This window comes from Acartia tonsa, chromosome 14, assembly GCF_053477335.1.
Source record: "Acartia tonsa isolate MP-2025a chromosome 14, ASM5347733v1, whole genome shotgun sequence".
NCBI lineage: Eukaryota > Metazoa > Arthropoda > Copepoda > Calanoida > Acartiidae > Acartia > Acartia tonsa.
Window position 1 is genome coordinate 15,577,192 of NC_137273.1, and position 14,564 is coordinate 15,591,755.

Consider the following 14,564-nt stretch of genomic DNA (forward strand, 5'->3'; position numbering starts at 1 on the left):
AGGCGTCTGCTTATATAACTATTAGAGGCCGCGTTCTAAAATTATCACGCGATTGGCTAGATTTATTCAATGTTTTATTTACTTTCTTTTGGTTTTACAATATATAAGATTTTACACACAAAAAATTATTGTAATAATATCCTTGTTTATTATTTCCATTATGCAAAAATTATGCCCACCAAACCTCCGTTTTTAACACAGCATGAGAGAGAGAGAGAGAGAGAGAGAGAAAATTCCTATTTCTCTGTTAAATAGATTTGCTCTAGCAAAACTTACTTTATTTTTATTATTATCACCTAAATTTTTGTCTAACATATCTTTATACCTACTGTCTAGGGCTTAAAGCGGCAGTCTCATGTTAGAAAGGTTTTCGGTTCTATTCCTCCAAGTGTTGAAACCGAATATTTTTAAAACCTTGTAGTAAGTATGAAGGGTTATTTTGATTGTAGATTAAGAATTCGATAACAACTGAACTGATTTAATTCTTCTTTTAAATCCAAATTTTTGAATTTTTTAAAAAAAACTAAAATTATAACTGGTGGTTGCTTGACCTCCCCTCTCTTTTCCCACCAAAAAATAACTAAAATCACCCTACCCCCAAAAAACACTTCGGGGATTAGAACCTGGATGATAGATGGTTCTCTGCAGTCACTGTACCAAAGAACTATTAGAACTAAATTATTTTAGTAGAAAATCTGTCCTATTCTTACATCAGTAAGTAAAATATGATGTCCATTTGTTTGTCTATCTGTTGGTACCAAAAGAATCTTGCTAACCACTAAACCGATATGGTGCTCTTATACAGGATAGTTTCTTATGGGCCCTCGGAAGGTTTATAACTATTTTGGGGGAGGGTATTATCACACTGCCAAAAAAATCACGTTAGAAAAAAATTACAATCCACCCCAAAATTAAAAACTTAAATTAAAAATGGAGGTTAATTGGCCTTTCCCCCCCCCCTCCACCCCACCCAATAAAATCACAACTCCCCCAAAAATTTGATGAAAGATTGGAGGTTTGAACCGGAACTCTAGATCTTACGTTACCGGTGTTTAACCTCAGGGCTATTGGCACCACTAAATTTTATTTTGAAAATTGGTCTAATTGTAAACAATGACTATATAAATAAAATATTGTCTACTGTGTTTTAATATTAATTTAATTGAGTTCTTCTTTTTCTAGTATCGCTTCTGGTGGATAAGAAGCGGATATCAGTCATACTGATAAATTATTTGGGATCATATTCTATTCAGTTTTTGTTGACATCGGTGCAAAAAATATCATTTTTAATCTTACTTCTGTACATTTTTATATCCGTGGAAATCTTCAAAAAATTTGTGTTTCTTGGCATTAAATATGTCTATTTTCTCCTTACGTTTAAGCGCCGTCGTAGCTCTGTGGTAGAGTTACGGTAAAATTTTTCTTTTAGATTTTACTTTATCTGTAGGTTGCGTGTTCAAATCTCCGCGGTCAAAGAACAAAATTATTTTTTTTTATTTTCTGAAATTTTCTCTCTCTCTTTCTCTTTCTCTTTCTCTCTCTCTCTCTCTCTCTCTCTCTCTCTCTCTCTCTCTCTCTCTCTCTCTCTCTCTCTCTCTCTCTCTCTCTCTCTCTCTCTCTCTCTCTCTCTCTCTCTCTCTCTCTCTCTCTCTCTCTCTCTCTCTCTCTCTCTCTCTCTCTCTCTCTCTTTCTCTTTCTCTTTCTCTTTCTCTTTCTCTTTCTCTTTCTCTCTCTCTCTCTCTCTCTCTCTCTCTCTCTCTCTCTCTCTCTTTCTCTTTCTCTTTCTCTTTCTATTTTTTTTTACTTACGATGTTATCAATGTTAAAAAATAATATTTTTGTTCACTGAGGTGGTTTTAATCCGATATGCTTCAGACTGCTGGGATTAAAACTTTAATTTGAACTTATCCACTGAGCTACAGAGTAGATTACAATGATGAATTTAAACAATGAGTGTTGAAAATGTTGTCTACTTTGTCTTTTTCACCAAGAATGTTCGGTTGTTTTCATAGCTCATTGACTTAAATTTTACTGTTTTATACCTATTCTTCTTTTAGAGGTTATCGTGCTAGTTGGAAGGTTTTAACTCCGTGTCAGCTAATATTTTTTTTGATTAGAGAGAGAAATGTTATGAAAATGATTATGTTGTCTTTTTTCGCTATACTTATATAAAAATCACATTAAATTAATTGTGCCGCTGTAGTCTTGGGGCAAATTTTTACGTAACTTATCTAAGAATTCCAGTTCAAATCCCGGCACGTAACTTAAAAGATTGTAGCTATCATCCATATAATAAAGTAGCAGGATGTTTGTTTGGCTCTCTGTTCATTTATTTGTACCAAAGAATCTCACTAACTACTGAAACAATATAGTTCTCCTTTACAGGTTAGCTTATCATAGTTCCTGGGAAGGTTTGTAACTATTTTGAGTGAGGGTTCCACCACCCTCCTAAGAATAAATTAAAACCAATTTTTGAGCCCTTGCCTTTGGCATTTCGTGACTAATTTAACTGGCTTTGATCGTGTAATTGTACATATTTATCTCCGTGAAAAGCTGTTTATAATACAATGCATAACTGGATAGTCAACGTTTTTTAGGAAAAATTCTTTTCTTTTTTAGTCTTGTGGTTAGCGTCAAAGTGTTGTATTACAATGGTTGCAGGATCTAGACCGTGCAGGAAAAATTATTATTTTATTATGGGATAATAGACATCAAGTTGTTCTTCCTTTAAAAATAACATATAACAGTAGTGTTTCGAAACTGATTTATGTTCGTTGGATTATAACCGGTTCTCAGCCATACTGAAAAATTATGTGCAGAGTACAGGAGAGAGAGTATTGTATTCTATACCTAAATTTTCTTGTATAATATCTTATCTTCTTTAGTGTAGGGGTTATCGCGCTAAGGTATGGATAGGAAGATTGCAGGTTCAAATCCTCCAATGTTAAAGTTTTACTATTTTATCAATTGTCATGATATCTACTCTCTAAGCAAATTATAAAAAAGCTTTTTTATATTTTAAGTGAATGTTGTTATAATGTAGTTTTTAAAAATATTATTACTTTTACCAAATATTACTTGTTATCTCAGACATTGAAAATTATATTTTGAGGTTGGGTAGATTCGAACACACAACCTTCCAACTGGAACCTCACCTCTACCCCTGAGCCAAAATGACAGACATGAAAATCCATGAAATTTTAAAGTATACTATAAGAAATAAGTTTTTGTCTACTATGTCTTTTTTCACCTCTGATAATTGGATTCTTTCATAGCTTAATTATAGAATGTTGGTTTCCTTATCCGTGAGTACCGGGTTCGATTCTCTCCGAGAGGGGCGGGGTTTTTGTTGATGTTAAAAATTGGAAGAATTTATAGAATAAAAGTTGTCGCAAATATAGGTATTAAATAAAGCTTTACTTTGGTAAATAATCTCGAGTAAAAATTTCTTCCCTTGTATAATATAAAGCATATGACAAAACATAGCTATAAATAGTTGATTTTTGAAGGGTAAAGTTAGCCTTCAAAAAAAATATATCATCGAAAAATTCCAGCTCCCATATCTCGTATATAACAAAAAATAAACAAAGGTTTTTGTCAGCTAAAAATTCCTTTCTAAATTTGACGAAAAATGGAGTCAAATGTATCACCCAGATATATATGTTTAATGCTATTACATACCTTTAGAAGTTCTCTAGCAACCCTCTCGTCATCGACCTAAACAATAAATGTATAAGTTTGGATGTATATTTCCGAAAACTACATCGCCCAAGTAGCAAGGACCCTTTAGCTGGCAGACTAAAATGAATTGAAGTTTTTAGAAACTTTTTGTGCGTTAATTTTCATTGTTTTGGTTATTTTTTTTCAATGAAAGGTTGGGTCGTTTTCAGAGTATTATAAGATCGATAGATAATCTTAAAAATATTTTACCAACAAACATGATTAAAACAATGTAAAAAAATTTATCTGCAAAAAAGTAGAAAGCATTCTAACTCAAATGCTAATTTAGATTTGTTTGTGATTTGCTTTTTTTTTGGTAGGGACTGTTTTTTTGGGAACAGCGGAAAGTTTCATATGTGACATCATAAAATACATCTAAAAAGAAAGCAATGAGGAAAAGTGGGAGAGGAAACTCCTAAAAAGAGATGAATAATGAACATTTTCATATACAAAATCTGGACAGGGTCTTTGCTATTTGGTAAACGTTACAAGTAGCTGTTGCCCTCTCTATTCTTTTACTTCACTGATCATGTTACAAGGAACATACCCAGTCATGCCTCCACACTCACATGAACTTCACTGATCATGTTACAGGGAACATACCCAGCCATGCCTCTACACTCACCTGAACTTCACTAATCATGTTAAAGGGAACATACCCAGCCATGCCTCCACATTCACCTGAACTTCTTTGATCATGTTACAGGGAACATACCCAGTCATGCCTCTACACTCACCTGAACTTCACTAATCATGTTAAAGGGAACATACCCAGCCATGCCTCCATACTCACCTGAACTTCACTAATCATGTTACAGGGAACATACCCAGTCATGCCTCTACACTCACCTGAACTTCACTAATCATGTTACAGGGATCATACCCAGAAATGCCTCCACACTCACCTGAACTTCACTGATCATGTTAAAGGGAACATACCCAGCCATGCCTCCACACTCACCTGAACTTCACTAATCATGTTACAGGGAACATACCCAGCCATGCCTCTACACTCACCTGAACTTCATTGATCATGTTACAGGGAACATACCCGGCCATGCCTCTACACTCACCTAAACTTTACTAATCATGTTACAGGGAACATACCCAGTCATGCCTCTACACTCACCTGAACTTCACTATTCATGTTACAGGGAACATACCCAGCCATGCCTCTACACTCACCTGAACTTCACTAATCATGTTGCAGAGAACATACCCGGCCATGTTCCGCACTCACCTGTACTTCACTAATCATGTTACAGGGAACATACCCAGCCATGCCTCCACACTCACCTGAACTTCACTAATCATGTTACAGGGAACATACCAAGCTATGCCTCCACACTCACCTGAACTTTACTAATCATGTTACAGGTAACATACCAAGCAATGCCTCCACACTAACCTGAACTTCACTAATCATGTTACAGGGAACATACCCAGCCATGCCTCCACACTCTCCCCAGTAAAAACCATCTGCATCCTTCTCTCCAATAATCTATACATAAAAAATAAATAATTTCCTGGATTTCTTTAAAATGTTTTAGAAGATTTTCTGCAAAAAATGTTAATCATTAATTTCCTATGTTTTTAGTTTCAGAAAAATGAATAACAATCAAGAATAAACTTCTTTTAAATGTTTCTATTAAGTATCTAAAACTTTTTTTAATAAAGACGACATATAAACTATGATTTTATCAATAGGTATGGTAAAATTTTTTATTGTAAAAATCTATTCAGTTACTGACATTCTAACTTTGTGGCCAAAATAAGATTATAATTTTGCTTCTAGCTAGTATAATCTAATGTTAAAATTTCGAAGATTTAAAACCTAAAATGTAATTTATAAAATTTCGAAGACTTAAAAATACCTAAAATGTTATTTAAGATGCCTATAACTTTTTTGTTATTACAATTTGGGATCTTTAATGCCCTAAAAACCTGTCTGACCTTAATTTTGTGTATTATCATTGTACAATGTACATCAATTTATCAGCCATTGTCTTATCCCTTTAGATCCCTGCATCTGACCTTAATAAGTTGACCCTCTCTGAATGGAAGTTCCTCATCACAGTTCTCGGGATTGGGAGACATTGTGGGCGGGTCATAGTCAAACAAGGCAACAAAAATTCTAAAATATAATTTTTTGGTTAAAATTTTTGCATTTAAAAAAGGAAAGGTTCTGTCCCAGTGTTTGCATCAAGGGTAATGTTTTGAATAAAGCACTAGTATAATTTAAAAAAAAACCTTTATATTTGTCAAAGAACTAAAGGACATATAAAAATAAAGCAAATTTTGAAAAATTGTAAATATTCAATTAAATTATACCAACTATAAGAACCGTACAAAAGCAAAAGTTATGATACTTTTACAAAATATTTATTATGTCATTTATTTTAAATATCATTATAAAGTTCTGCAAGTCTTAGTTTCCCTCACTCTGACTATATTATTTACCTGGATTGGCCTCTGTCCCTAGAGTATCCTCCCCTTTGTCCTCTGTTCCTGGCAAGACTGGCTGCCCGACCTCCACGCCCACTTCCCCAACCACCTTCCTCCGCATACAGCTCTTCAGAGGCTAAAAACATATATGGATTTAGTATTTAGTATTGGAATGTTTTAGGCTATTTTCAGAATATCTTATTATACTTCCTAAACCAAAAAGTTTTTAGCGTGTAAAAAATCACTCATATTTCGACATACATCTCTTCAGAGGCTAAAAATATATGTATGGATCTTTAGTATTGAAATGTTTTTATCAGTATGGCTTTGAAACTAAATAATATCTACTGGAATACGACCGGTTCTTAGCCATACTGAAAAATCATGTATAACATCAGTAATGTTAGACGGGCCTTCGGCCTGTCAGTGTTAACAAAACTAGTTTTAATCTTATGATTTTTTATTTCAATATCCGCGGAAAGCAGTCTATAATACGATGCGATAAATAACTATGGCTTTTTTTCAGAATAGGTATCTTATTGCACTTTCTCCCCCCAAAAGTTAAGAGTTAACAAATATGAAGGGGAATCACTCATATTAACCATATAGTTTTTCGTTGAACATTTACTGACTTTTTAGTGACTCCAAAATGACATTTACAATCTCATTGTTACTTTAATTGAACAGAAAACGGCACTATGTTAACTCCAAAATGAAAAACTGATGATCTATTAATGATTGTTATCTCTGGCTACTTAGCTAAAAGTTTCTTTGTAAATTATATCATTATCTTGGCTTTTTATTGAAAATTAATTGCCACAGCAAATACTCCAAAATAATGACACATGACAATGACTCATAACAGGATTGAAAGAGTTATTGAATAAAAGTTTAATAATTATTATTATTAAAATGGCCTTAAAATGATCAATTAATGATTGTTGTCTATGGCTACTTTGCTAAAGGCTTTTTATCACTTATATTATTATATTGGCTTTTAATTGAGCATTAAATGACACTGCAATTACTCCAAAATGGCCTCAAAATGATCAAATAATGATTGTTGTCTATGGTTACTTTGCTAAAGGCTTTTTATCACTTATATTATTTTATTGGCTTATAATTGAGCATTAAATTACACTGCAATGACTCCAAAATGGCCTCAAAATGATCAATTAATGATTTTGCCTATGGCTACTTTGCTAAAGGCTTTTTATCACTTATTATATATTGGCTTTTAATTGAGCATTAAATGACACTGCAATGACTCCAAAATGACTTCAAAATGACTTCAAAATGACTTCAAAATGACTTCAAAATGACTTCAAAATGACTTCAAAATGACTTCAAAATGACTTCAAAATGACTTCAAAATGACTTCAAAATGACTTCAAAATGACTTCAAAATGACTTCAAAATGACTTCAAAATGACTTCAAAATTACTTCAAAATGACCTCAAAATAACTCAAAATGACCTCAAAATGATCTCAAAATGACTTAAAAATGACCTGAAAATGATTGTTACCTATTGCTGGAATTCCTTTGCTAAAAGTTTCTTTATCACTCATGTTGTCTTCATGATCAATCACCATCTAAAATATCAACTGTATGAGTTATCTATAAAAACAAGGTAGAATGATGTCTGTCCGTCCATCTGTCTGTCTGTCCCTTAAGATCTCTGTCCTGGTCCTGAGTTGTTTTAGGCTATTTTCTTGGGGTTTAATTTTTAAAATTTATGGTTGCAGCACCAGAGGTACTTAATTTTTTAAAAATTACCTATTGGGGCAAAGTCCCCTAGAGGCTAGGGGCGTAGCCGCCAGTGTAATATAATCTAGTAGAATGGTTGTAAAACATTATATTTATCTATCTATCTATCTATCTGGTACCCTACCTGTCCGCTGGCATCTCTCCTGGCCTTCATCCTACCCCTGCCCCTATCTCCGGCTCTATAGCCAGCACCTGGCCGACCTCGCTCAGACATCCGACCCCTAGACAATAGAAAACAATAAATCTTTGAGTTATTAATTTTTTACTTTGTGTCTTTTAAAGTCTTAATCAACTTGTGTATGTTTATCTGGTCTTATACAGTATATTTTTTTTTATAACTCATACTGTATAATTTTTATATTTCTATGTATCTTTCTGAAGTTATTGATAAATAACTATTAAGTAAAAATTCAACCTATCTATCATTTTGTAGGTCTATCTGTTTTTCACATATAAAAATATTTTAGTTTAGGTTTGTACCATTTTCAGAGATATTTTTTAGGGGATGGTTAAAACATGTTTAGGCGGAAAGATAGTAATAAAATACAGGAATCTAAAAGGAAAAAAATGTAGGTACATCCCAAATGATGATACACAAAGCTACTTCTTCTTTAGATTACAATTATTGGTTAAAACCTATGGAGACTCAACTTAATGACTCGAATCATCGAATTAAAATTATTTAAAAGTCCCCAAAGTTGAAAGCAAACGACTAAGAAAACTATGTTATAACACTTTAAGGACTATAGTAATAAACATCCCAATGTCCCCTTTCTCCCTGGGTAAAAAATATTTTGGTGCTTTTACAACGGTTCCACCCCCCCCCTCGGTTTTAGTAAACTACACTGTTAAAAATATATAAAAAATTAGCATCAGATAATACTATATATATTCATTTCATTACTGTATAGCATCATCTCATACGTTCTAGCAAAAAAACCTCATTACGATATAAGGAAGATTCAAATACTGTATTGAGTATTACTAAGTGTTCTATGGAGTAATATGTTTTACTAAATAAAGAATGTGCATTTTATAGTATTATCTAATACTCTCTATGGAATAAAATTCAATACGCTAGAAGGAAGTTTTTAATACTCTGGTTCGTAATTTTTTCTTACTCTGTAGGGTAAGAATTGATACTAGAAACGTAATATCTCTGTATAGTAATAGTTATTACGGTATATAGTACTACATGGTGTTATATATTCATTTTTTTTATACAGCACACTTACGGGTCCAGGTCTAATACAACCCCAGCGTATCAATTGATACTAAATGAAAAATTATTTTTTACAGTGTAAATGTACCTTCTAGAAGTAGCTGGTACCGGCACTGCAGTACTGTCCAATGAAAGAAGATCGCGAGACTTTGACCTGAAATATGATGAGGTATAGACAGCATTACAGACAGACAGACAGAGTTAGGGAAGTGAAAATTTACAATATTATAAAATTATGATCACTGAAAAAAGGAAAAAGTTTGTAATAGGAAATGGAAAAAATTATTTTAAAATTCTTAGAAACGGAGATACAGAAAAAAATAAATTTTTAAATAAAGATAAAGATAAAGCAATTTATTATGAAAGGAAATAACGGAAAAGGTGATTTAAGAGTAGCCTTGCTTTTTTGAAAAAATAGCAAACAGGACAGTCAATGTCAATGTAAATCACTGTGGGCTACAATTGAATCAAGACAAAAGTAAGTGCCGAGCCCTGGGACCTATGTAGGGTGAAAATATACATAAATCCTTGATGATTCCAGGTGGAGACAAAATATTTTAGCGGGGTCTTTTGGTTTTTTTTCAATTTAAAGTTCTGAAAAAAAATTGAAAAAAATATGAAAATCTTTAATAAAAAACAAACAAAAAATAATTTTTAATATTTTTTTTTTATTTAAAGATACAAACAACTTATATAAATACTATAAGCTTTAAAAAAATCACAATTTTCAAATTTAGACTTTCAATATAAAGATTTGTAGAAAAAACCTAACAACAAATTCTAACATATTTCTGATCAACATAGCAATAAAACGTCTTTTGCAAAATCTTTATCATCAAAAATAAATAGCACTTACTAAAGACTTTTTTTCATTTAAACTTATACTTTTCACATTAATTAACTTTAAAGATTGATTTTTTTTAAAAGAAAGGTTGCGTGATTTTTTTATTCATAATTAATTGCCTAATTTTGAGATTCAGATAAAAAAACCTTACTGCTTCATATCATTGGATACTCTACTAGTAGCGGCTACGCCTCTAGAGGCATATAGGGACCCTTAGGTTGGGGGGGAAGACGAACCCCCCCTTACAATTACAGTTTTTTTAAATGAAAAAGTTAAAAACATTTATTTTGGAGAGTTGATTCTCTTGGGATAGTGATGGTACCCTTCCCCAAAATAGTAATAAACCTTACCAGGACATATAAGAAGCTACCATGTAAAGGAGAACCATATTGGTTCAGTGGTTAGTGAGATCCCTTGGTGCACAAAGACTCACATAGAACGTGTTACTTTATTATAAAGATACATATATACACAGAAACTCTACAATCAGAGTATGTCTGTTTGTTCATCTGTCTGTATAATCATTACAGAATATATTTATTTGGTACTAGTGGCTACGCCCCTAGAGGCCTTTAGGGGCACTTGAGAGGGGAAGAAGTGGTTGAATTCTACAACTAGATTTTTATTTTAGACTTAAAAAGAAAAAGTTATTTTTTGTGTGTGAAATGGGGTCCTTTTTTAGGGGTTGATTTCTCCTAGGATGGTGGAGGTACCCTCCCAAAATAAGTTATAAACCTTCCAAGACCCAATGAGAAGCTACATAGAAAAAAAAAGAACCATTGATCATTGTTAATTACTATTCAGGGATCTTAAGGGATAAGACAATGACCGCTAAATTGATTTACATTCCCAAATATGATACATGGATAACCCTTCTGTATGTTTCAGTTAATGGTTGAAATGTTGGGCACTTAATTTAATAATCCAACCAAACAAAAATCGCAATAGGTCCCCTAAGTAGTTAAGCCAACGAATAACAAATTCCTATATTAAACTATGGGGACTAGTCTAATAAACAGCCCATTGTCCCATCTCGCTCTGATTAATATATTTTTGTATCTGTATGTTACACTTGCTTTTTTCTTTATTTGTGTTCTTTTAAACTTAAGAGCTTCACTAATTATGGATGTTGTCTTTTTCCCTTGTTAAATCCAATTACCTAATTCTGGATATTCTTTGAGGTTGATAATTACAATTATATTTTATTAAATGGAAAAGGAACAATTTAATCATAATTCAAGATAAAAATTATTTTATCACTAGCGGTTTTGCCCCTAGAGGCATCTATCTAGGGGCCCTTGATAAGTGGGGGGAAGTTGACCCCTCCCCTACTTTCAGTTTTAGTATGTAAAAGAAAAAGTACTTTTTAAATGTTGGGTAGGAACTAATTTTTTCTAAACTCAAAACTTCTCAGGACCATGAAAAACTTGAACCAAGAAGAACTATATCAGTTAAGCGGTTACAAAGAATCTTCGGTACCGACAGACACCCTCACACACACACACACACACACACACACACAAACAGACAGACACAGAAACTGTTACTTTTATATAAGGATTAATAGACACTAAACTACTCCTTAATATGTTGATCCTATTATCAGTCTAAAAGATAGGTCAATAAAGAAGAACCAAATTGGTCTAGCGGTTAGCAAGAACTTTAGGCACAGACAGAAAAAACACACGGACATCCTATCTTTTTTATACAGGGATTTTTTTTTCCAGATGATATTTCTCTCCCTGCTTTAAAGCACTATTTATAGATTGATGTCTGTTTGTCCATCTTTCTGATGCTTAAGAACTGATATGGTTCTTTTTTACTTTACTATGTAGCTTCTCATTGGTCCTTGGAAGGTTTATAACTTTTTTTGAGAAAGAGAAGAGAAATCGCCCCTTAAAAAAGGACCACAACACACAAAAAAAACTTTTTCTTTTTAAGCCTAAAATAAAAATATAGTTGTTGAATTGAATATAGCAAAATAAATATATTCTGTATTGTTTTTATACAGACGGATGAACAAACAGACATACTCTGATTGTAGAGTTTCTGTGTATATATGTATCTTTATAATAAAGTAACAGGTTCTATGTGAGTCTTTGTGAACTATGGTTCTCCTTTACATGGTAGCTTTTCATATGTCCTGGTAAGGTTTATAACTATTTTAGGAAAGGGTACCACCACTATCCCAAGAGAATTAACTCTCCAAAATAAATGTTTTGACATATTCATTAAAAAAAACTGTAATTGTAAGGGGGGTTCAACTTCCCCCCCAACCCAAGGGCCTCATATGCCTCTAGAGGCGTAGCCGCTGCTAGAAGATTATCCATTAATATAAAGTAGTAAAGTTTTTTATCTGAATCTCAAAATTAGGCAATTAATTTTGAATAAAAAAATCACGCAACCTTTCTTTTATAAAAAATCAATCTTTAAAGTTAAATAATGTGAAAAGTATAAGTTTAAATGAAAAAAAGTCTTTAGTAAGTGCTATTTATTTTTGATGATAAAGATTTTGCAAAAGACGTTTTATTGCTATGTTGATCAGAAATATGTTAGAATTTGTTGTTAGGTTTTTTCTACAAATCTTTATATTGAAAGTCTAAATTTGAAAATTGTGATTTTTTTAAAGCTTATAGTATTTATATAAGTTGTTTGTATCTTTAAATAAAAAAAAATATTAAAAATTATTTTTTGTTTGTTTTTTATTAAAGATTTTCATATTTTTTTCAATTTTTTTTCAGAACTTTAAATTGAAAAAAAACCAAAAGACCCCGCTAAAATATTTTGTCTCCACCTGGAATCATCAAGGATTTATGTATATTTTCACCCTACATAGGTCCCAGGGCTCGGCACTTACTTTTGTCTTGATTCAATTGTAGCCCACAGTGAAATATAAAATTAAACATAGCGATGTTAAACTAAAAATGTTTATCAACCTAACTTTTTAGGATAATTATCCTTTTCTGTGAAAGATAGGTTTTGAACTTTGAACTTAATTAAAAGAAAAGAAATTGAAAAAGTTAATAGAAATGTATATAGGTAGAAAGATAGATTGATAGCTTTAAAAATAAGACTTTTTATACAGTAATGATTATAGATTTGTTACCCTTACACAATACACAATAATCATACCGCAATGATACAGGAATCCTCATGTAACCTACCTAACAGTGATGTTCTTGGGATTAAAATGTCCAATACATGCCAAATCAACCAGCGCATGGTCACCTAGTAAAAAATACATTTTCATAATGTAAAGCTGGTATAATACTTTCCAGTATAGCTTTGAAACCGATTAATATCCGCTGGATTAGAACCGGTTCTCAGCCAAACTGAAAAAATAATTTATAGCATTAACCGCAACACAGACAATTTTTCACCAATAACAAAAAAAAAAATTTGATTGTCCAAACGTTTAAACCACTATTTGTAACCTACTTTGTGTATTATCATTGGGGATATACATCAATTTATCGGCCATTGTCTTATCCCTGACCATAAGATAGAATGAGCGTAGCAACTTACTTGATGGTGAGTCGACGTCAGTAACTCTTTTACCGTCAGCAAACACGGCATAACCGGTTACAGGAGCAGTCTTGATCTGTTTAATATATTCATCAATTAATAATTTCTCCTTTTTTAGCCCATCCGGGGGACCCTAACCCTGTAGGGCAATCACCTAACTTAACTTAATCTAACCTAAAATAACCTATCAAAAGAAACTGTGAAAATACGACGAAAAGCCCCTTAAGTGGCGTTGTCAAGAAAGGGACTAAACCCATATAATCGATTTATTATTGCTGGATGTAGCACCAGTTTTTAATGAAACCTAATGTAAATACATATGACCAAATTATCAATTTTTATTTTAAACTTTTTTCTTATAATTTTTGTCAGAGCAAGAGGAAAGCGAAAAACTGAGAAATAGAAATATTAACCAGTCTTAAAGCCATACTGAATGGTTTTTTTATCGCATCGTCGTATAAAAGACAGCTATATCGGGATAGTAAATGAAAAATATAATATAAGTTCCATTTTTGTTGGCCCCGAGGGGCCGAAACCCCGGGCGTACATAATGAGGAGAAAAACTAATTGTTAAATTCCTTTGTGTGAAGTGTCGACGGATTGAGAGTGACAGGAATCCAGGTGACCAGGATCGTGCCGTCCTGCGGGCCAGAGTCTACACGCACATCCATGGGGGGATCCGGTAGACCTAGATACATAAATAGTCAGATAGATTAATTAATGGATCGATAAATAAATTAATAGATAGATAGATAAAAATAGTTATTTATCGCATTGTATTATAAACAGCTTTCCGCGGATATAAAAATGTACAATTAAAAGATTAAAACTAGTATTGTTAGCCCCAAGATGTCGTAGGCACCTGCTAACAAAACTTGTTGTAATATTGTACATTTTTATTGTACATTTTTATTGGTAGAAACAATACGATACTATACATGATATTTCAGCATGGCTTAGAACCGGTTTTAATCCAGCGGATATTGATCGGCTTCAAAGCCAAAGTGTAAAAAATCTTCCAAACTAAATTTTAATAAAATA

General features: G+C 32.5%; 1 protein-coding gene across 6 annotated transcripts in view; it reads right to left on the reverse strand.

Moving 5' to 3' along the window:
- The window catches only part of LOC145305922 (uncharacterized), a 137,451-nt gene that overhangs the window by 21,556 nt on the left and 101,331 nt on the right, over positions 1 to 14,564 (reverse strand). For all 6 annotated transcript variants that reach the window (XR_013874816.1, XM_080147800.1, XM_080147799.1 and 3 more), the window contains exons 33-42: positions 14,102 to 14,211; positions 13,524 to 13,599; positions 13,163 to 13,226; positions 9,243 to 9,308; positions 8,057 to 8,153; positions 7,691 to 7,757; positions 6,180 to 6,300; positions 5,754 to 5,853; positions 5,128 to 5,220; positions 3,681 to 3,716 (exon numbers count right to left, since the gene is read on the reverse strand). Coding sequence is in view for 5 of the 6 variants with exons in the window: in XM_080147800.1 (XP_080003926.1) it covers positions 3,681 to 3,716; positions 5,128 to 5,220; positions 5,754 to 5,853; positions 6,180 to 6,300; positions 7,691 to 7,757; positions 8,057 to 8,153; positions 9,243 to 9,308; positions 13,163 to 13,226; positions 13,524 to 13,599; positions 14,102 to 14,211 (830 nt within the window). In the remaining variant the exon portion in view is untranslated. The remainder of the gene's footprint in view (positions 1 to 3,680; positions 3,717 to 5,127; positions 5,221 to 5,753; positions 5,854 to 6,179; positions 6,301 to 7,690; positions 7,758 to 8,056; positions 8,154 to 9,242; positions 9,309 to 13,162; positions 13,227 to 13,523; positions 13,600 to 14,101; positions 14,212 to 14,564) is intronic.